General features: G+C 40.2%; 1 protein-coding gene across 1 annotated transcript in view; it reads left to right on the top strand.

Moving 5' to 3' along the window:
* mapk1 (mitogen-activated protein kinase 1) overlaps positions 1 to 6,476 on the top strand; it is a 114,267-nt gene extending 107,791 nt beyond the window's left edge. The window contains exons 8-9 of the mRNA XM_088000186.1: positions 2,505 to 2,647; positions 4,502 to 6,476. Of these exons, the coding sequence (XP_087856312.1) occupies positions 2,505 to 2,624 (120 nt within the window). The 3' untranslated portion in view covers positions 2,625 to 2,647; positions 4,502 to 6,476. The remainder of the gene's footprint in view (positions 1 to 2,504; positions 2,648 to 4,501) is intronic.
* The last annotated feature ends 17,229 nt before the right edge of the window (positions 6,477 to 23,705 follow it).

Here is a 23,705-nt window from a genome sequence, read left to right as displayed (position 1 = left end):
TAATCATAGTTGATCTCACCTCTGACTCAACTCCCCTTTCCTGCCTGCACTCCATAATAGTAGATGAAACTATTAATTTAAAAATAAAACTATCTCAAAATTACTCAAAGTCCTGGCATCCACCACTCTGAAGTAGTGACTTCCATGGAATCCTACCCTTTAAGAGAAGTAATTTCTCCCCATCTCTGTTTTAAATCTGCTATCCTTTATCTGAAAACTAGATTGTCACATGAGAAAATATCCTCTCCACATCCAATTTGACAATTCCCTTTAGCATCTTGTGTACATCAGTTAGATTTCCTGTCATTCTTCTCTAAAGCTCATATGCCTCAACTGCGCAATCTGTCAAGACAAAGCCCTCATTTCTGGAATCGATCTAGTGAGCCTTCTGTTAAATGCTTCCAATACAACTACATACCTCCACACCCTCAAAGTAAGGAACTAAAATTGTTTAATACTTCAGGTGGTGCTTCGCTAATGCCTTGTACAGTTGCAGCAACAATTCTTTTCCTTTTATACTTCATTCCTTTAACGATAAATGCCAAAATTCCACTTGTTATCCTTATTTCCCTGCTGTACCTGTGTTGCCCCATTTCCTGATCCCTATTGAGACACAGTATGGCTTTACCTCCTTTGTCCTTATTCTGGACCCTGGAGGGAGAGAGAATGATCGCCCATGTGCACCGAGACAGGAGTTCTTGGTCTTCTCTTGAATAGCAGATTCTTAATTAAATGGTCACTTACAGGGAGCAACCTCCAAATAAGGTAACATCTATATTGATTGGGTGACCGTTACAATCAGCGAGCATCAACAGTAAAGATTAAGCCATTTGGTGTTATACAGTGAATATTCTTAGCCTTATTAACTGGCTTCACATAATGAATGCTTTTCGCCTTGTTAACTGACTTTACATAATTAATGATTTTTCATCTTGTTAGATGACTTTACATAATGCTTTTTCACCTAGTCAATCCACTATCCTTGCCTCCAGCACCTCATTGTTTACTGCAAGTTCTTATCTGATCCAAGTCATGCTAACTGAGCCTTTGTCTCTCACAACCAAAAACTTTCCCTACCTGCTCATACCTTATACGCTTTCTCACCTGCAAAGTAATTTTCTGTGATTTATGCATGAAGCTACCCAGATCCCTCTGCGCCAAAGTACTCTGAAATTTCTCTTTAGCATCCTTTCTATTCCCTGACCAAAGTGGATAACCCCTCTTATGTTAAAATTATCTGCCAAATTTTGGCCAATTCATCTAAATTATCCATATCCATTTGTAAATTTCTTCATTGCAGTTTACTTTCCCACCTATGAGTGTTATCACTAGTTAAGTCAATAAACACAGGGATGGTGGATACACAGGAATTGTATGACCTTTAGTTTTGAATTGTAGAGCATGGGGTCCAGCTATTTTGAAGTTCTCCTCTTAAGTACCTCCATGTGTTTCAAGTCCTCAGGGTAATCAAGGTATGGATGGGGACTTCAACAAATGAGCTTGAGGCAGCGGTGAAGACCGTGCAGAAATTTGGTCGGAAGTCCATCTATGGATTAAGATGTGCTCTAAGTTTGAGCTGGAGGATAGGGGGAAGGTCATTGTTTGGACAGAGTCAGACAGAATCAAGAAAGATGTTGTGGTAGAACTGGATGTCATCAAATATGTGGATACTCTTGTTCTATTTTCAGATTGCATCACCATGTGGATGCCATGTAGATGAGAAACTGAAAGTTAGGTACAAGTCCAAGTATATATAGGTTTTTCAAGACACTATTCTTTTAATAAAGAAAGGCTTGTCGTTTGAAATGGAGTGCAGTGCCATGGAGAATCAGGAGTTAACAGTTAAAATGAAAAAGTGCTGGAAACAGCGTTGAACAACTGTAGAGAGGGAGACTGTTAACGTTACAAATAAATTAGCACAAAACCAGGGAAATGAGGGACAAAGGAAACAGCAGGTGAGGAGGGAAAGAATGCTGGTGCAGGGTTAAAGGAGTTGATAGGAGTCAGTGAGAAGGAAAATATAAAAAATGCATCTTGTGAATGTGACAGCAAAAGGTGGAAGGGTAATAGCATATTTAAGGACTTTGGACAGGCTCAACGAATGGCAAAAGTGGTAGCTGTTTTGAGAAGACATTTCGAACGGAGGAAGCAAAATCCATTCGGCTTTTTAGTATTTACTGTGTGAAAACATAAATGTGGGGAAATATCCTGCGTAGGATGAAGTGGATAATTCTTTGTCAGAACGTGGTCTTCCAAGTTGCTTCCTCCTGTGCTGAAAGATTCTGTAATGTATTGATTCATGTTACGTCTTTATCTGTGTGGGACAATTTCCTGTTAAGTTTGGGAGCAGACGAAATGTAGTGCTAGCTACACTCCCACAGTTGGATTGACTGCTTTGGGAGAATGAGAAGCAGAGGAGTATTGAAAAAGTAAGTGGGGTATAATAAATAAATTGATTTTAATTTTCATTCTGCGTAGCTTATCAATCTGTAATCAAATTTCAGCCTATTGCCGAAGCACCCTTTAAGTTTGATATGGAGCTGGATGACCTACCCAAGGAGAAGCTGAAGGAGCTGATCTTTGAGGAGACAGCCAGGTTTCAGCCCCTCTATCAGCATTCCTAAACTACAGGCGCCCTTGCATACAGGTAATCTTTCGCCGACAACTCTTGATACAATGTAGTAATGGAACAGTTGGCTAGAAAAGGTATAATAATATAGGTATTCAATTAAGAAAATACAGGTAATCTTGTGCAGAAATGCAAATTATTCTTTGCAATTATCCTCCAACGTTTTATGCTTCAGCTGAAAGTTGACCAACTTCCAGCCTCTGCACAGGTAGGATTTCATGGAATTTTCATGAGGCCCCAATTATTCATGTCCTGAAAAATTTAGCCCACTGCTTAAAAAGCAGTTTGTAATTATCATTATAAGCAATGTCAATTATGGGGAACAGACTTGATTCTACAGAAAACATCCTTGCTGGCATCAAGTACCCTGATAGAACAAAATGCAGAAATTATTCTCCCTTAGCAAATAGACAAAGGTTTTGTTAATGCTAGCGAAAGTCCATCAATCTCTAGAACCACCATGCTCTATCTTCAGCATTTATTTTGAGTCTGTCACTTGGATGACTATGGGTGTGTGCAATTGGTTTTGTAGACTTAGAATTTCCCCTGAAGACAGAATCTTTGTGCTATGGCATCACAAGTGATTCCTCAGCACCACTATGGATCTTAAGGTCATTCTTCACAAACCGGTAACTTTACACAACATGCTTGCAATTAAAGACCATTGTTTTTTCTGAAAGCTGATAAAAGGGCAATTCATATTCCACTATTTTGATAGTTCATCATGCCCATTTCATTTAAAATGAGTTTTTTTTTGCTTGAGTAGTTCAACCTTCCCAGTGTTCTGTTTGACCATTGGTGTGGCTAACCTAAACCCCTTGATTTCTGACTTAATTAATTTGAACGCACATGAGATGACATTGAGCCGGTTTCAAAAACCAGAGAGACAAACAGTCTTCAGACGAATGCAAAGGTGGGTGTTCAGAAGAAAGACTTAGCCCAGAATAAAGGATTATGAGCTTAGAGTTCCTCCCCTATTAAAGTTAGGGTTTGGTTAGATTGGATTCCCCACAGTATGGAAACAGGCCCTTTGGCCCAACAAGTCCACACCAACCTCTGAAGCGTAACCCACTCAGACCCATTCCCCTATCCTATATTTACCGCTGACTAATACACCTGACACTGGGCAATTTAGCATGGCCAATTCACCTGGCCTGCACATCTTTGGATTGTGGGAGGAAACCAGAGCACCCAGAGCAAACCCACACAGACATGGGGAGAATGTGCAAACTCCACACACAGTTGCCTGAGGCAGGAATCGAACACAGATCCCTGGTGCTGAGAGGCAGCAATGCTAACCACTGAACCAGCATGCTGCCAGGTTGTGGGTTAGATTTCAGACTAAATTATATCAAAGCATTAATTGGAAGTATTTAGTAATTTCCAGGCATAGATTTATTGACTGTGTAATCTGAAGTGATCTAAATTGAAACAACATACAAATATCGAGGATGAGCAGGACTAGGCTGTTCGACTTCTCAAGCTTGCGCTGCCATTTATTATGGTTGCATCATTTGACTCCATATCCGAATCTCGCCCTCCCTTCTAACCTTTGATCCCTTTAGCCATGAGCTATATTTATTTCCTCAAATGCAAAATGCTTTGGCCTCAACCACTTTGTGGTAGTGAATTCCACAGGCTGAGCAGACAGAGTTCTAGAGTAATTTTGAAATGGAGTTAGAATTTAACAGTGCAAATTAACAAATTATTTCTAAGAAAACCTTTGGAATCTAAAACAACATAATGCTAATAATACAAGCAATGAGGATGCTAACAAAACTGGTCTGCATTTATTTTTCTCCACTTCAGGACATTTCTTTGCTTCAATAGGAATGTACATATAATCTAATTTTCAGTATGTTGCCTTTCTAGGGCCAGGACTGCAGGACTGGACATGCTCAGAGTTCATTTGTTTCTAACTCCTCCTGAATCCTGTCTCATGCATCTCAGCTTATTCATTGTACTCTCTCTAAAAACTCTGCCGTGGCACCTGTAACTGTGGAGGTTGTCCATTCTGGAAGCCATGGCGATTGTTTGCTTGCTGTGGACTCTTTCTCAACCGGGGACGAGATTTCACACTCCGGCTGTATTTGTGTTTGAAAGATGTACAGCCAGTGTGCGCACGCTTAGTAATCTACATCCTATGTAACTTAGCGATGGTGTTTGAAAGAAAGCAGGACTGGTGTTTTGAGCTATTACACAAATTATGGCAGACATATCTGATTTCAATAAGCACTTCAGTTTAGTTTTTCTAATGCACTTTGAGAAATATCAAAGTATAACTGATCATTCAGTATTACACCTGCTCAGTGTCTAGAAACATCAGTGACTGGTCTGTAATTTCAGATCTTTAAATGCATTGTGTGGGATTTCTAAACCTTGCTTGTTTCAGTGAGATCCCCTCAGCTTAATGAAGTGTTTAGATTTCTGATGAAAGGAACAATGAGACTGTAACCTGCATTCTTTTAAACCAGTTTTGCTCTGTTGGTTGGTTGTATAGATTGTGTACTTGTACACTTCAAAGAAGGCTGCCCTGCCAAGGTGGTTCCCTCACTAAGTCTTTTATAGATTGAAAGTAAATTACTGGTGTATATCCCTGAAATATTAGCTATGTAATGTTGATGTATATCAAAGACACTATTGTGTTTTACTCTGGTTTTGTTTTAATAACATTCCATTCAATATATTAAAAAAAAACTAACTATTCCATTTCAGAAGCTTCAACTTGCTAATGTACATCCAAGTTTAAAGTCTTACCTGGTCTGTAAGTGGGTTCTGCCTCACATTGTCCTGCAACAGTTTTCTGTATTACGCAGTAATAACTGGCTCTATCAGAGGAAGTACAAATGAAAGATGCTTTAGCTTGAGAATGTTTGATCACTTTTGAAGGAAGCCTCTGTGAGTGGGTCTCCTTGAGAGCAGCTTAGATTTCTAAGACCCTGTGTGCTTTTGCCATTGAGAATGAAGGGTGCCGTAAAGATTCCTATCCCTTTTCTGTGTTCGCAGAGTGTTTGTGGATGAAGCCTGTACAATGTGGAGCTTTCTTAGCTATATTTGAATTCAAAGTGCAGTGCCTGATCCTTAGTCTCGAAACCTATTGTGGTGACAATTGCCTTGTACAATTTACCGTGTCCAAGCATGACTGTTAAGCTTTGTATACAAAGACTGTCCAAGTGCCACTCTCTCTCACTCACACACACACACACACTCCCTCTCATGCACACGCGCGTGTGTGCACACAGTCGCTCTTCAGCGCGTGCACATGTGTGCGCACGCACACTCATGCACTTACACACAAACTCAGATGAGTAAATCTTATTGCTTCTCAAAGCTTCATCCTAATCCTCATTGGTTTCCTCTCTGGTTTGCTTCCTGTAAAAAAAAAATCATGTAACAACTAGATTTGTTTCTTCTTTAAAGACAAAATGCCGCCTTTTGCAGACTTTGTGATGTAACTGTATAGAGCACTCTGTTTCTATCATGTAACTTGTTCAGTTGGCTTTTTTGTTCTGATTGGTCTAAATACCTGATATAATAAATGGAAAAGCGGTTATGGTTAATTTTAAAAGGAAAAACATTTGCAACAATAGGTGTCAAAATGTGATGTAACCGCATAGACATACCTGATTGTATTGTGACTGGTATTGGATTAAGCATATTATATATATGGACAAACTTGTAGGTACAAAGATTTATTTTGCCTTAAGTTTTTTTCAATGTTATATATGTAAACAAATTTTAACCTGTTAATGAATGTTCATTTTGTTTCTGGCACATACAGCTCTTGTAAAATTCTTTAAATTGGTGTCTCCCTGCATCTTTTAAATACAGTATGTTCTATACACAACATTCCAGTGCGTGCACAACTAATCTCTTCTGTTAACTTCTATGCTGCACATACATGTGTCCATCAGACTTGACTTAAACTTTTTTTCTAATGAAAACAAAGGATAAATGCAATCGTTGCTGTTTTGTTTGCTCTTGGCTGAATGGAACCAGGGTTATTAAAACGTAAGCTATGTGCAATCAATATTGGCACCAGTCAGGTTTTGCAATGTAATGCAGTAGCTAGTAACCAAGCAATGAAACAGGTTGCATGTGTCAGAGGGTTAGTTGAAAGAGCAAGGTGTGACCAAAGCACAGTTTGACAAATTGGTGGGGGCATGGGTATATAGCTATTTCTCCAACTTGGTTATGCTGGAGAGGAGATAACCTAATGGTATTATCACTGGACTGTTAATCCAGAGGCCCAGGTAATGTCCCACCATGGCAGATGGTGGAATTTGAATTCAGGAAACATCTGGAATTAAGAATCTGTTACCCAATTGTCAGAAAAACCCATCAGGTTCACTAGTGTCCCTTAGGGAAGGAAACTGCCAACCTTAACTAATCTGGCCTACATTTGACTCCAGACCCACAGCAATGGTTGACTCTTAACTGCCCTCTGGGTAATTAGAGATGAGCAATACATGCTGACTTAGCCAGCTGTGCCCTCAATCCATGAATGGGAAAAAAATATAAACTCAATTATTTGGTATATTGGACATAGTGTCAAGTTAAAATTTGTCAGTTTAATAAGTAGCAAATTGCGTGCAAGTGAAATATTTCTATTTCCTGTCCAGAACTAATTATACAATTTGATCTTGTTCCTACTCCAATGGAATGTATGGTGGGGAATCAGGAGGTTGCACTTGTTCACTAAACGGGAAGATTTCTATTTATATTGAAGCTTCTATTTAAAAAGGAGTTTTGTCCCATTTTGGATGATGTAAAGCTGCTACCACCAACAGGAAGTTGCTTCCATCTTTTCCAGACAGCTAATCAATAGAATTATAGAATCGCTAAAGTGTGGAAGTAGGTTATTTGGCATGTTGAAGAGCAGAAAATGTGTTTCTGGAAAAGCGCAGCAGGTCAGGCAGCATCCAGGGAACAGGAGAATCGACGTTTCGGGCATAAGCCCTTCTTCAGGAATCCTGAAGAAGGGCTTACGCCCGAAACGTCGATTCTCCTGTTCCCTGGATGCTGCCTGACCTGCGCTTTTCCAGCAACACATTTTCAGCTCTGATCTCCAGCATCTGCAGACCTCACTTTCTCCCCATGTTGAAGAGCATCGAACTCTGACCTACCCTATCCCTGTTACCCTGCATTTAGCATGGCCAATCCACCTAACCTGCACATTGGGCTGTGGAAAGAAACCAGAGCACCTTGAGAAAACCAACACAGACACAGGAAGAATGTGCAAACTACAGATGCAGTCAACCGAAACTGGAATTGAACCTGCGTCCTTGGTACTGTGAGGCAGCAATGCTAACCACTGAGCAATGCTAAGCAAAATGGAGGATTAGAAGATAATTCACTTTCCCCTCAAGAATCCATGGATTAAAATAGTTTACAGATGGCAAAAATATGCAAACACTTTTCAATGTTCAAAAAGTGTTTAGTGTTACAACTCAATTAAAACCTATTTAATAGGATTTCATTTTTACAAAACTATAGTTTTTTGATTTGTTCCTTTTATATTTCAACTGAAATGTTAGTTCATCCGGCTGGTATGATTCCATAGGCATATGGAATACCATATGCTTGTTGCTTTGCCTGAGTGACCATTTTCTCAAATGAGCTGAATTGGTCAATCATTTAGCTGAAGGAGGGCATCAAGTATAACCTGGCAAACTATTTAGTTGGGTATTTTTTTTCTGATCCTCATTCTCCAGAGGCACTGAAGCCAAATGTTGCTTATTTTCTAGTACAGCTGAATAGAAGTGTCATCATTGAATGAAAATGTTGATTAAAGGGTCAATGACCAAAGTATGATTTTACCAATTTTGTTGCAGCTGCTTATAGTACATATCTTTGCTGGTTTATTCATCTAACATTTATAGCTTGCTGCTGAGGCCAAGAATTTGTTGGCTTTGTTTGCAGTAATGGTTGGGAAGTGATGGCATATTGGTAATTTCACTGGACTAATAATCCAGAGACTCGGGCTCATGCTCTAGAAATGTGGATTTGAATCCCACCATGGCAAGTGGTGAAATTTGCATTCAGTAAAAATCTGGAATTAAAAGCTAGTCTAATGGTGACTCTAGCCATTGCCGATTCTTGTAAAATAATTCTGGTTCACTAGGGAATCTTTCCTGGTTTGGTTTAGAAGTTACTCCAGATGCACAGCAATGTGGGTGACTCTTAACTGCCCTCTGAAATAACCCTAGCAAACCACTATGTTTAAGGAGCAATTAGGGATGAGTAGTAAATGCTAACCCATGAAGTGATGTCCATGTCCCACAAACAACTAAAGAAATAGAATGCAGCAGTTCAACAAGAGTTCTCTACTGCCATTCTCAAGGGGAATTAGGGGTAAGCAATGAATTTGGCTAGCCACCAAAGCCAAATTTCTCAATTAATTTGACAAAAAAGATTGACATATGAGCCCATTTGCTGCTAGTGGATTTTGCAGAGTGGTCCAAGTGAACAATAGTGGATACCTCAATTTCTGTTCAATATAACTAGGAATAATTTTACATTTACTGCTATCATTGAGCTGTTTACACTCTTGCAGTCGAAAAGAAAGCCACCTACTTCTACTGGCATAATGAACAATGTAAATTGGGGTGGGTGAGTTGGTGACTTTTCCAATTACCTCTTGAAATAGCTGGTGAGAAGCAGTTTGGCTGGAAAATAATCTAACAAATACAAATGTCTAAATTTTAGTCAGTGAACATGTCCTCAATCAATTACCTTTGAATTTCTGGTCAGTGTTGCCTAAATTTATTCAGCCCACCAACCCAAGAACAATCTGGGTGATGGGCAACACTAGAGTGAAGTTTTTGCGAATTGCTGGATAGGCTGCTGTCAACCTAGAAATAGGAATCCACTGCTACTCATTTTTGGAGTGTCAAATAAATACAGGAATATTGTTTCGGGTGACCACCAGGGTTGTCTAAGTGGGAAGTTGCGTATTAACATCATGATCTGGCAATGCAAAGGGGGCTAAAAATTCAAGCCGTCTATTTCTGTCTCTAATGTCTTTCAGTGACCTGAAGCAATCACAACTCATGTCCAAAACTTCCTGATTGGAAGAAAGATTATTTCTCCAGCAAAATACAGTAAGTGGAGAGTAGTTGTATCCAAACTATATATGTTAATTCAGTGCAGGCTCTAGGTTTCACTCTGTTCTGTAGGACACTTGTATCATTTTATGACCCCCACCCCAAAACTCTAAAAGGAACTGTTTCAAACTGTTTAGTAAGGGCCCAGAACTCTGTGCTGCTAAATTATTATTGAACTAGTTTTAGGCTGGCAAAATACTCCAGCAATGTTAAACTTGACTCTTAATGTTCTACGTAGAATGTCATACTTCTCATTTGTGAATGAATAAATCGCTTAAACATTTGGATCTTTTGAGTCCGATGTACTTGAGAAAAATACAAAGTATGTCTGGTTTAGGCAGAAGATCAACTTTGAGTGCACAAAGCATGTGATTAGATCAGAACATCCACGCGTCACATTCTCTACGCATTGTCACAGATATAAAGCTCTCTGAAAGTTGACCTTCAAGTGCTAAGAGGATTTTATTCTAAGCTTTGATAACATTTGGTGATTCCAAACTCCACTTCTTGCAGCAGAAGCCTCTTTTTGATGTGATGGGCAACTTTAAATATAAAGATTTATTCAATGAAATAAAAATTACCCGGTCTTGAGTTGCATTGTCCTGCTATTCTGCTTTGAGGCATAATGTTTCCAAGTAGACCAAACAATATTTTTTCTATTTTCTTGGGGTGGCTGTGCTATGTGTGCCAGGTGCGCAGTTTTCTGTTTGTGGCTGGCTGGATAGTACTGGTGCAAGTTATTAATTGCCCATTCCATCCCCTGGAATGATAGTATAAATATCCAAGTTGACATTCCAGTGAACTACTGAGGGAATGCTGGGCCATCATGGGTGTTGACTTCTGAATGAGATGTGAAACCTGGAGTCTGCCATCTTCCTAAATATTCCATGGTATGGTTTTGTGCTGATATGTAAATGTTCTGCCAATTTTTTTGACCAACATTTATCCTGCAATCACCACCACTAAAATTGATAACTTGGTACTCATCACTGCTTGTGTGGGATCTTTATGTGCAAGTTCTGTTTCTCTTGTGTTGATTTAATTTCAAAAAGTACATCCCAAGCAATTTTGCAAACAAATGAGGTCTTTCGGATGTTGTCAAAAACAATAATTGATTTATTATCATAAACGAAAACACTGGTTGACTCTCTCTTCCCTGTCTGCAAGATAGAGACCAATTTTATTGTAGTCTTACTCCTAGTCTCTTAACTCCTCTTGTACTCCTTTTTCCCCTTTCTTAAAAATAGCATGAAATGCTACTATTAGTCAAAATGTATTTTGCACCATCTTTCTGTGGAATGATTTTGATATTTGTATTGTAGTTGAGTGCAGAGAGGACTAAAGGATATGATCCTAATTTGGAATTGCATATGTCACCTAAGATCTATGACCTTGAACCCTTGTGTTCACTCAATAAGCAAAAGTCAAAATGTTGGAGAATCTCCATCAGGTCCGGCAACATCAGAAGAGAGAAAAATTACCCTTTTTGTCAGAACTGATGCTGTCAGACCTGAGTTTCTCCTCCATTTTGCTCTAGATCTCTAGGCTAGGAATGGCATTAAGGAGCAGGATGAACATCCCTCAGCAAGTGACAAACCTTAGAATGTGCCTGTCTGCTACTGCCATTTGGACTAAAAGAAAGATCAGAGTATCTTTCATTGTGTGGATGGTACTTGATGCTTATCTGGTGTTGGTGCCTGGAGGTAATCCTTCAGCCACAGAGACTTGTTCTCGGAACTGCTCAAGATAAACCTTGATCAAAAAGCAGTGCATCTCCTTCCACATGTTCACTGCAAAGACGTATAGTAAGGAGGGTGTGGGACTTGGCATTTCCTTCAGTGGTTGTGGTATGGAGAGGGTCATTGGGAGAGCCTTTCTCATCACCAGCCATGCGTGCTCTTGGTACATGTTTGAAAGTGGGTTGATGAATGTTAAGATACCAATATTTCAGAAATTCATTTCAAGACCACCCATTGTAGATGCAGGATTTATTTTTGCTTCTGCTTTAGTTCTGGCAGTGTCAACATTGCAAATTTTATTGGGAATAATGGTAAATCTCTTTAACAATCCTAAATATTAACAGCGAATCCGAGAGGAGGAAGTGATAATTGTGGAAAGGAAATATGCCTGAGCAAAATAAATGCTAGCATATATACAAATTAGCGATCGGATTACAAATTCAGTTTATTTGCTATCTGTCAAAATACTCTTATGCTTTTAACCAGATTTTCCCATTGGATTACTGATATCTTCTCGAGCTTCAAATAGATATATTACCTCAAAAAAATCTCTGGCACAGTGGAATTTTTATAGTGCGTGTTTGTGCTGGATTGATTTGGTACATTTTGTGCTTATTGAACGAAGACTTGTGCGAATGTTCTTGTTGGTGACAATGAGTACGGGGGATGAGTGTCGCAGCCTGGAGCCATCTGTCTGCTTGCAGTGGCATTGATTTCCACATCTGCTTTCATCTCCCTTTTCAAAACACTGTGCAGTGTTCTCTCTTCCCCCTCTTTGTAATGAAGATCAGCGCTCTGCGTAACAGCAGTACTGATCGGGAAACGCAGCGGTGCAGAAAATGCTACCCTTGGCAACTCCGCCTCTGTTTTTCAATCCGATGACAATTTAATGTCAATTCTATTTTTTATCTCTTTCCCAACAATAACCGCGCATCCCCATCCTCGCACTGAGGCGAGTACAGTGTTGGTGAACTAACCGCAAATGACATAAGCAAAATTCCACATTCGCTGAATTTCGTGGATCGTTAGCTTGTGTTATGGGGCACTTGATATCTCCTGCTTTTGATTCATTTTCCATAAAGTTGGACACTAGTATCCTCGTCATCTGTCCATATGTATTAAAACTATGCATGCATTCTCAGTCTGTCATATCTCTCCTACACACAATCAGGCATAATTACAGGCAACTGTAGGTTTTTAAAAAAAATTGCAGCTGGCTTCAAAATTTTTTTTTAAATGAGGTAACTTGATCCAGAGTTGGATATTAGTAATATCTCAATCTGTAAACTCCCCTTATCAGACAGTAACTAATTTGAGCTGATCTTCAGCGGTTAGATTTTATGCCTTTATACCTAAAGGCCATCTCGCACAGTGTTTCACCTTGGGGGCCATTTAATACGTTTTGCGTTAAATAAAACAAAAGCACACCTGCCATTGTACAACAACGTAACATCTGAACACTCCATGGGCAAAGACACATGGTAAAAATCTTGACCCTGGCACTGTAGCAGACGTTATTTCATCCTATTCCACTGGGTTGCTCAACAGCTATTTACCCACATCCGCTTACCTTTCCACTGGAAATTCCTATTATTTTTTTAAAGTTAAATCGTGGTAAATATTTTCCAAAAATAAGTCCATCAGAATGTGTTAAATGTAGGAGTGGAAGTGGGCTATTCAGCCCATCAAGTCTGCCCTGCCATTCAATGAGGTCATGGCTGATCTAAATCCTCAACTTGACGACCTTTTCCGCATAGGCCCTAATTCTCTTCCTGATTAAGTATGTCCACAGCCGAGATAGTGGTTTTTTTAATGACCCAGCCTCTAAAGCAGTCTGTGGTAAAGAAATCCATAGATTCACAACCCTCCAAGATGAAATTGCTTTTCATCCATCTTAAAATGTGCAACCTCTTATTCTGAGGTTATGCCTCTGATCATAGACTCTGCCGCAAGGGGAAGTAAATTTTCCATATCTACCCTGTCAAAACCCTTAATCTTTAAAATTTCAATAAGATTGCCTCTCATTCATCCCAAACTCCAAGCAGTACAGTCTCAACCTCTTCTCAGAAGGTAATTCTGTCCAAACCCATTATCAACCTTGCAAAACTTCTCTGAACTACCTCTAATACCAGTATATCTCATTTTAGGATAACATTTTACCTAAGATTCAAGTTCAGATAATCCAGGTATCCAATCATGATGAAGTTGTCAGTCATTCCTGTTGACAGAATAGGAAATCCAAGAGGATTAGTAATGCCTGTGGTAAATTCCCAACTGGTAATTCTGGATTACCACAATCATAGACCACACCAACCACTCAGTGGAGTTAGATCAAACTAAACTGTGAAATCATAGGTACATATCATTCAATGTGAGATCTAGTTTTGAAAAGATGTTCAAACCATGTAAATCTGATTAAACTAGTACGAAAATAAAAAGTGCTGTTTGGTTGTAGGCAAAGTGACATTGATGTAATGAGTGGAAAACTATGGAATGAAAAGGAGGCATTGCTAAGGAGTGGGAGACCCTATTACCTGATCTGTTCAACCAGCCAAAGAGGCATTCTCTCCAGCGAGGAAAGGCTGCCTATCCTGACATTTAAGAAAAAACTATTTATAATGGTGCAAGTCAGCCTGAGCAGAGAACAATGTTTCTGGCAGGAAAGGGGAATAACCCTGTTGAAGAGGCTGAGCCACAGGGAGTTCACCTTCAGCATTGGCTTCCACTGCTGCTCTGGGTTTGGGTCCTACCCAGTTATTGGACCTCTATGTACCCACCTCTCCTGGCCACTGGTTGGACTTGCCTTCAGGTAGTAAATTCAAGAAGGATACTGTGCATAGTTCTGGTCTCCATATTACAAAAGGGATGATATGCCATTGAAATAAAGTGTAGAAAATATTTGCCAGGACTATGGTGGAATAGCAGGGACACAGAACTAACTGGATCATCTTTTAAAAAGCCATCAGAGTTTAGGTGAGCATAATTGCATAGAAAAAGGAATAGAAAGATGTGCTGATAGTGTTAGATTAATGAGGATGTAAAATTGTTTCTGTGGAGCAGAACATCAGTTTATCCAGTTGGGCAGAAAGGCTTGTTTCTGTATCATAAGTTTTGTGTAAGGTATGATGGAAAAAAGCGTGGGCTATGAATCCAGATACTATCATTCAACATCACATTTGGGATGTTATTTCAGGACTATTCATTCCTTGAGCTAAGCTGTTCCAGGACAGCAATAACTAATATCTCCCTGGCAATTTGCTCAGGGATGAATTGCCCATGCAATCCAGAACAAATCCAAGCTGACCAATTATTGCACACTCAGTCATGAGCAAATTGAGAAGTATAAGTGGAAGGTGCTGTCAACAGTGTAATCAATTTGCACATCAATAACCTGTAAATGAATGACCAGTTTGGGTTCCAAGGCCACTGAGCTCCTGCACTTATCCAGATATTCATGTAAGTGCAAAACTCTGGAGGTGAAAGTGATGACTCCTGATATTAAGGAAATAGTTGTCTGCATGTGGCATCAAGGAGCTAGAGCTTAATTGAAATCAAAGGGAAACAAATTGATTTCCACTGGTTAGGGTCACACCTAACACAAAGATTACAGCATTTGTTGCAGGAGCTCCTTTGTGTAGTGGCTGAGGCCGAATCATTATCTAATAAATGATCTACCTTCAAACCTAACATAAGTGAATATATTCACTGATTATTGCATAGTTTTAACATAAGTTTATCACTCCCCAGATACTGAAATAGCCTGTGAGCATATTCACCAAGACAACATTCAAGCTTGGGATGAAAAACTGAGAGACATTTATAATGCATGAGTGCAAGGCAATGACAATCTCCAACAAGAGAGAATCCAATCATCTATTCACAATCAACAGCATGACCATTGCTGAATCCCCCGGTGTCAACATTCTGGGGTTTGCAGGGTTTGTAGCTCGGGTTGAGGTTTAGGGTGTAGGTTTGCTATCCAGACGTTTCATTACGTGGCTAGGTAACATCATCGGTGGTGACCTCCAAGTGAAGCAAAGCTGTTGTCTCCTGCTTTCTATTTATATCTTTCTCCTGGATGGGGTTCCTGGGGTTTGTGGTGATGTCATTTCCTGTTCATTTTCTGAGAGGTTGATAGATGGTATCTAGATCTATGTGTTTGTTTAAGGCATTGTGGTTGGCGTGCCAGGCCTCTAGGAATTCTCTGGCATGTCATTGCTTAGCCTGCCCCAGGATAGATGTGTTGTCCCAGTCAAAATGGTGGGTTTTTTTCATGGTGTAGGGCTACAAGGGAGAGAGGGTCATGTCTTTTTGTGGCTAGCTGGTGTTTGTGTATCCTGGTGGCTAACTTTCTTCCTGTTTGACCTACGTAGTATTTGTGGCAGTCCTTGCATGGAATTTTGTAGATGACGTTGGTTTTGTCCATGGGTTGTACTGGGTCTTTTAAGTTTGTTAGTTTTTGTTTGAGAGTGTTGGTGGGTTTGTGTGCTACTAGGGTTCCGAGGGGTCTTAGTACTCTGGCTGTCATTTCTGAAACTACTTTGATGTCTGGTAAGGTGGTTAGGGTTTCTGGCTGTGTTTTGTCTGCTTGTCGTGGTTTGTTCTTGAGGAATCTGCGCACATAGTTCTAGATGCCATCTATCAACCCCTCAGAAAACGAACAGGAAATGACATCACCACAAACCCCAGGAACCCCATCAAGGAGAAAGATATAAATAGAAAGGAGACAACAGCTTTGCTTCACTTGGAGGTTGCCACTGATGATATTACCTAGCCAGGTAATGAAACATGTGGATATCAAACCTACAGTTCACGGAGCAAACCTACACCCTAAATTCTGGGGTTTGTTATTGACCAGAAACTGAGCTAGTCCTACCATATAAATACTTTAGCCTCAACAGCAGGTCTTTGGCTAGGCATTTTACACTGTAATTCAATGCCTGTCTCCCTAACACCTGTCCATAATCTACAAGGCACAAGTTAGAAGTGTGATGGAATATTCTCCACTCGCCTGGATGAATGGGATTCCACCATAACTGGAAGCTTAACACCCTCTTGGAAACTGGGCTTATTTTATTAGCATCCCATCCACTACCTTAAACATTTACCCACTCCACAACCAGTTCCTGGGGGCAGCAGTTTTCTGCAGCAACTCACCAAGGCTCCTTCACAGCATTTCCCAAATGTGTGGCCTTTACCATCTAGAAGGACAAGCAGCAGTTCCATGGGAATACCATCACCTGCAATTCCCTTCCAAGCTACTCACCATTCTGACTGCGAAATAGATCGTTGTTTCCTCACTGTTGCTGGGTCAAAATCTTGGAACTTCCCTCCCTAATAGCATTGTAGGTGGACCTGTACCCCATGGACAGTCCATAGTTCAAGAAAGTGGCTCACCACCACCTTCTCACAGGCAATTAGTGATAGATAATAAATACTGGCCCAGTCAGAGATGCTTACATCCCATAAAAGAATATAAAATGTTTAATAATTCAACATAAGTAGATATCTATATAAGGACACAGAACCTATTTCTGCTCCTCTTTCCGAAGACCTTTTGAGGTAGCCCTGTCATTTAATAAGGCATGGCTACAATTGTACCTCAACTCCAGTTTTCTGCCTTATCCCCATATACAGCACAGTAACAGACTCTGCCGTCCAACTCGTCCATGCTGACCAGATATCCCAAACTAATCTAGTCCCATTTGCCAGCACTTGGCCCATATCCCTCAACCTTCCTATTCATATATCAACCAGGTGCCTTTTAAGTGCTGTAATTGTGCCAGCCTCTGCCACTTCTTCTGGCAGCTCATTCCATACACACACACACACACCACCCTCTGTTTGAAAAAGTTGGCCCAAAGGTCCCTTTTATTTCTTTCTCCTCTCACCTTAAACCTATACCCTCTAGTTCTGGACTTCCCCACTCCAGGAAAAAGACTTTGTCTATTTGAGCTATAGGAAGAGGTTGAATAGGCTGGGGCTGTTTTCCCTGGAGCCTCGGAAGTTGAGGGGTGACCTTATAGAGGTTTATAAAATCATGGGGGGCATGGATAAGATAAATAGACAAAGTCTTTTCCCTGGGGTGGGGGGAGTCCAGAACTAGAGCGCATAGGTTTAGAGTGAGAGGGGAAGATATAAAAGAGACCCAAGGGGCAACTTTTGCACTCAGAGGGTGGTACGTGTATGGAATGAGCTGCCAAAGGAAGTAGTGGAGGCTGGTACAATTGCAACATTTAAAAGGCATCTGGGTGGGTATATGAATAGGAAGGTTTTGGAGGGATATGGGCCAGGTGCTGGCAGGTGGGACTAGATTAGAGTCATAGAGATGTACAGCATGGAAACTGGTTGAACCAAAGGGTCTGTTTACATGCTGTACATCTCTATGACTCTATTTATCCTATCCATGCCCCTCATGATTTTAAGGTCATCCCTCAGCCCCTGACGCTCCAGCAAAAACAGCCTCAGTCTATTTAGCTTCTTCCTGTAGCTCAAATCCTCCAACCCTGGCAACATCCTTGTAAACCTTTTCTGAACCCTTTCAAGTTTCACAACATCCTTCTGATAGCAGGAAGACCAGAATTGTGTCATGAACATTGTTCCAACTTTTCTTCCATTTAGTCCTGATGAGTGCAAGGCAAATGTTTGACTTTGTCTCTTTTCAGGCATGTTAAAATTCTGTACCACCAAACAATTACCATTGATATTCTTCTTGCAATGTATTATCTTTACTGTTAATTGAAATGTATGAACTGTCTCAGGTAGATTAATGACAAACCAAATCGAGCAGCCAACTTTTTTTAAAAACAATTTGTTCAGAAATGTTATGACACAACTCTGGTGCAGGTGGGACTTAAGCCTGGGTCTCCTGGCCCAGAAGTGGGGTACACTACCATGACACAAGAAGAACACTCCAAAGCCACCTCCTTTATGTTAATCACCAATTAAGGTGTCAATAGTCACCAAATAGTTAACAAGTGTCTCCTAAGAAAGCAAACAATGGTTATAAATTATGAAAAAAGAAATGAACAAAACTTCTTAAATGAAATTAACAGAAGGTCCTGGAGGGAGACCAGCATAGATCAGTGGTAAGTGACTCTAAGCATTCCTCTTCAGAGGATGTGCTGGGAGAAAGTGAGAACTGCAGATGCTGGAGATCAGAGTCACGAAGTGTGGCGCTGGTAAAGTATAGCATTCCTGATGAAGAGTTTATGCTTGAAACATAGACTCTCCTGTTCCTTGGATCCTGCCTGACTGGCTGTACTTTTCCAGCACCACACCTTTTGACTCACCTTTGATGCACACCAGTCTCACGACCATTTCACACTGGTGATGAGGGCCTCAAACATAAAAATGAGAAATTACCTTGTCTATATCAACTCTCCCTCATGGTGACTTTGGCCCATATAAATCCTTAGACCTGGGGAGGAATGGATAGAGTCACTGACCACTGATCTACGCTGGTCTCCCTCCAAGGACACAATGTCTTTCCTAAAGTATTGTGCTTAGAACTGTGTAGTGACTCTAGGAGTAATGTAATGTAACTAATCCCTTGGAGTCCAGTCATCTAAATACAAGGATCAGCATTCCAATTAGTCTGTTAAATTATCTTCATTAATTACTCATCTTTTAGTTACGTACCTGGAATCCCAGGTCTCTTTAGATCTTCATTAGGGAATGGTTTGTTGAGCATTAGAGCCAGATCTGCAGGGACTGACCGGACCTCCCAATCACCACCCATTTTAATTCTCCTTCCCACTCCCTTTCTGACATGGCCATCCTTGGCTTCCTCCATTGCCACAACTAACCACACTGCAAATTGGAGGAACAACACTATATCTTCCACTTGGGCAGCCTACAGCCCAGAGTACTCAACATGGAGTTCTCCAATTTCAAATAACCTCCCTTCCAATCCCCTCCCCCTCCCTGCCACCAGCTGGATTCATTCCGGTCAGTGACCAACTAGATTGTACCCTCTACCTGTCTTCCCCTATCCCCACTTCACCATCCTGCCCCCACCACCTCCTTTTTCTGTAGCTCCCCCCACATTCCTTCCGCACCCCACCCAGTCCTGAAGATGGATTACACCCAAAATGTTAACTTCTCCACCTCCTGATGCTGTCTGGCTTCTTGTGTCTTTCCAGCCTCCTGCCTGTCAAATTTGGATTTGACTTTTTATTGCAACTTCAAAGTCATTAATAAGCTGTGAATAGTTGCATTTTCCAACACCAATCTTTGCAATACTCCAATAATCATATTCTGCCAATGAAAGCACTTTCCATTATTCCCATTCCAAATCTTCCCCTATGCAACTAGTTTCCTAACCAGGTTCATAGCCTGCCTACCATTCCACAAGCTCCAACTCCAGCTAACAGTTTCTTTTGACAGTGTATTATGAAATCTTTGGTGATTCCACCTTTCCTGCTCTCCACCGACCTTCGCCTTTGTTCTTCCTGCACCCAGCCCACCTTCTGAAGGCTTCACTTCAGCTCTGATAAAAGACCATCAGTTAAAACATCGATGATGTGTCTCTCCAGAGATACTGCCAGATCTGCTGAGGTCAACCAACTTTCATTCATGTTTCTTAAGGACTTTATGAATGCCTTCTAAAGGGCATATAGGTCACATCCATAAACATATACTACTTTAGTCACATCTTCAAAACGTCTAACCAGATTTTGACAGAAATGGCCTATCCTTCACAGATTCATGCTGGCTGTCTCTGATCAGCTAAAACATTTTAAGATAAAGTGACTGACCACCCCTTGAAATGTAGACTCACATAATTTCACAATAATTGATGATAGGATCACTAAGTTTAACTTTGGTTTTCCTTGTATACATTTCTAAAATTTCGAATAACAGGCATTATTTCTGAATCAAATTGACTAGAACTTTGGATGATTAAATGACATCTATAATATTCTCACTGACCTCAGGAATTCTCCTGGTTATTATTTAATTCCTTACTGTTTCACTTATGTTCATTTTGTTGAAACCCTTGCCCCGATTCAATGTTATTTTCTTTGGGATGTCAGTATGCGGACTCTTTCCTCTGCTGTTACTGAAGAAAAGTAATTATTCTACATGCCTGCTGTGTCCTTGCTGTCATCATTATCAGTTTAAGGATTCCATATTGCCTCTGACCACCCTCTTTGTACCTAATATAACTGTAAACAACTCTTGTATATCAATTTTGATATTATTTGCAAATTTCTTTTACAATTCCCTTTTTGTAGCTTCTATCTGCTTTGTCAACCTTTGCTGTTCTTTGTATCTCATCTCATTTACAGGGATCTATGCAATTGGTTGTGTTCTTTGTTTTTTTTGCATTTAGTTTTATGTTGCCTCTTGCTTAGCTGGTTAGCCAATCTCCACTCCAATAGTTTCTCCCCATCTACTTTTCAAGATCTCTCAGGATTGAGCACCTATCAAACCACACGTCAACTTTACCGTCTGTAAGGAGAACCGCTCCAGCCTCTCCAATCCATCATCATAACCGAAATTCCTCATGCACAGAATCATAATCACAAATCTTTTGTGTTCTCTTTAAATCCTTTATAAATTGACAGTCCAGATCTCTACACAACATTCCAGTTGAGGCTAAACTTGTATTTGATTTGATTTATTATGGTCACATACCAAAGTACAGTGAAAAGCTTTGTTTTATAAGCAGTACAGGCAGATTAGAGGAAACAAGGACATATAGGATGCTTAGACAGAGCAAGGCACATGGCTGCACAGGAGGTGCATAAAGCAAGATCAACATTAATTGAAGTTAGAGAGGTCCATTCAGGAGTCTAATAACAGTAGGGAAGAAGTGGTTTTTGAACCAGTTGGGGCACATGTTCAAGTTTCTGAATCTTCTGCCTGATGGAAAAGGTTGGAAGAGAGTATACTGGGTGGGAGGGGTCTTTGACAACGTTGACAAGAAGTGTAGATGGAGTCTATGGATAGGAAGTTGGTCTCTATGGTGGTCTATGCTCTGCAGCTTTAATGAAAGAGAGCAAATCACCAGTTTGCAAAGCAGCAACTTGAAAACAATGAAACAAACCCTAACCGCCTTGTTCAACCATTTTACCTCTTGCATTTAGGACCAATGTTCTTAAACAGCATCAGAGACTGCCCTCTGGTGGCTGAAAGCTTTTAAGCAGCCTCCATTGCTTCCCTCTCCTGCCTGCAACACAGTAGTACAGTCTGAATGGCCAAGGGGTCTGGCCACGTCAAAAAAAAAACAGTTCGCTTGACAATCATGATGGATTGACTGCAGTATTATTTGGATTTGAGAATGATCCATAAAATCACTGGCAATTGACCTTAGTTTGGACAAAAATTAAAACAGTGCTTAAAACGTATCACAGTAACAGATTTTGCTTGTTTTTATACTTCAAACAAGACTTCCACCATTATCCACCCTACCTTTTCAATATAAACTTATGTTCTTTTCTGCTTGATCTACCTTCCCTGTATAGGCATCTGTGCTGTTCATCCCAAGTATTGTGAATAGTGACAAGTTTCACATTCTCATCTTTCTCAGATTAAGGAAGATTCTTGTGAATTCCCTGTTGAATTTATGAGCTTATATTTAATGGTTCTTAGTTTTGGTCTCCTTCACCAAGTGGAAAGATCTCCTCTGTTAAGTTACTCCTGTGAAGCACCTTCAAACTTTTCCTTACATGAAAGTGCCATATAAATACAAACTGGTTGTATTGCATACAGTCTTAAAGGATATCTTCAACAGAAATTGCTGGACAAACTTTGCAGGTCTGGCACCATCTGGGGAGAAAACAGAGTTAACATTTTGAGTCTGGTGACACTTTGAACATTAACTCTGCTTTCTTCTTATAGATGGCTGCCAGACCTGCTGGGTTTCTCTAGCAATTTCTGGGATTTTCTTTTTTCAGATTTCAAACATCCACAGTTCTTTGTTTTACCTCAGTCTTAAATCCTTGAAAATCAGAAATAGACCTGAATCAAGAGAATAACTTTCTAGCTTGTTTGTTTCAATGTTTGGAGGATAGTATAAGTCATCTAAAATCTATACAAATTTACAGAAAATAAGTTTAACCTTTTGAATATGGCCCAAGTTCACAATTTCTTGGATTAGTAACAGCTATAGAAGACCTCTACTTCCCCAAAGCTGGACTTGGACCCGGAGTCCTTGGATTTTAGAGGAATTCCCAATGCTGTCTGAACCGACAAACCTGCACAGCTAGACTGTACACATGACTGGAAAAGGAACCTTGGCTGATTCTTTCTGTATCTACATCCTCAGGTTAGAGAAAAAGTGTGGCAGCTGCTACGGTGAAAGCAGCTGGAATGACTTAGTGTGTCACACACTGCAAGCAGTGACAGGACCTTGATCTACTGGCCAATGGGGCATTCACAAACATCTATTTGATAAAATGTATTTGTTCCTTTTAGATAATGTACGCCACAGCAGGTGATCATTCAACCCATTGAGTCTATACTGCCTCTCAGTGTAAAACTTCAGTCAGTTCCACCACTCACTCGATCCCTGGGGCCCGGAAAAGGTTTATTTCCTTTAAATACCCATCCAATTTCCTTCTGAAATCACTGATCACCTCTGTTTCCACACTATATGTTCTATGACTCTGACTATCAGGTTCAAAAGTCTCAAATTCTTACAAATTCCTTGCTGGGACCTCTTTCTTAATGTTTTCACATGACATCTGCACCAATGATTTAACCTTGATTGTTTTAACCTCCTTCTAAACTCCATCTTTCGCTAGTCTGACATCGATCTCTCTCTCTGTCTGACTGACACACACAACACCTGATTATTTCATTTTCTCACTTATTCCAAGTCCTTGTTGCCCAGTCCCCAACCCAAGCTTCTATCTCATGTGGCCCTGCATACATCTCCCACCATCCTGATTTAAATCGCTGCAGCCATTTAAAAACAAAGATCAACTCTTGAGATATGGGCATTTCTGATAGGACCTACATTTACTATCTAGTTTTAGTTGTTCTGGATACAACAGGGTAGCTAGGCTTGTGTCACATCTTTCCTAGATTAGGAAAGGATCAATATGTTTGCCTACCTAGAGACCAGGTGGGATTTTACAATAATCTGACTGCTTTATTGTCACTTTTAGTAATTCCATTTTTTTTTTCTCAAACTGAATTCAAATTCCCAAAGCTTGATGGGATTTTCATTACCCTTAACTTTTAGCCCAGGCCCCTGAATGACTTAGTCATATAGTCATG

Source organism: Chiloscyllium plagiosum, unplaced genomic scaffold, assembly GCF_037043375.1.
Source record: "Chiloscyllium plagiosum isolate Xiang-an unplaced genomic scaffold, Cpla_swu_hap1 HiC_scaffold_24, whole genome shotgun sequence".
Lineage (NCBI taxonomy): Eukaryota > Metazoa > Chordata > Chondrichthyes > Orectolobiformes > Hemiscylliidae > Chiloscyllium > Chiloscyllium plagiosum.
This window is presented reverse-complemented; position numbering and strand designations above follow the sequence as displayed.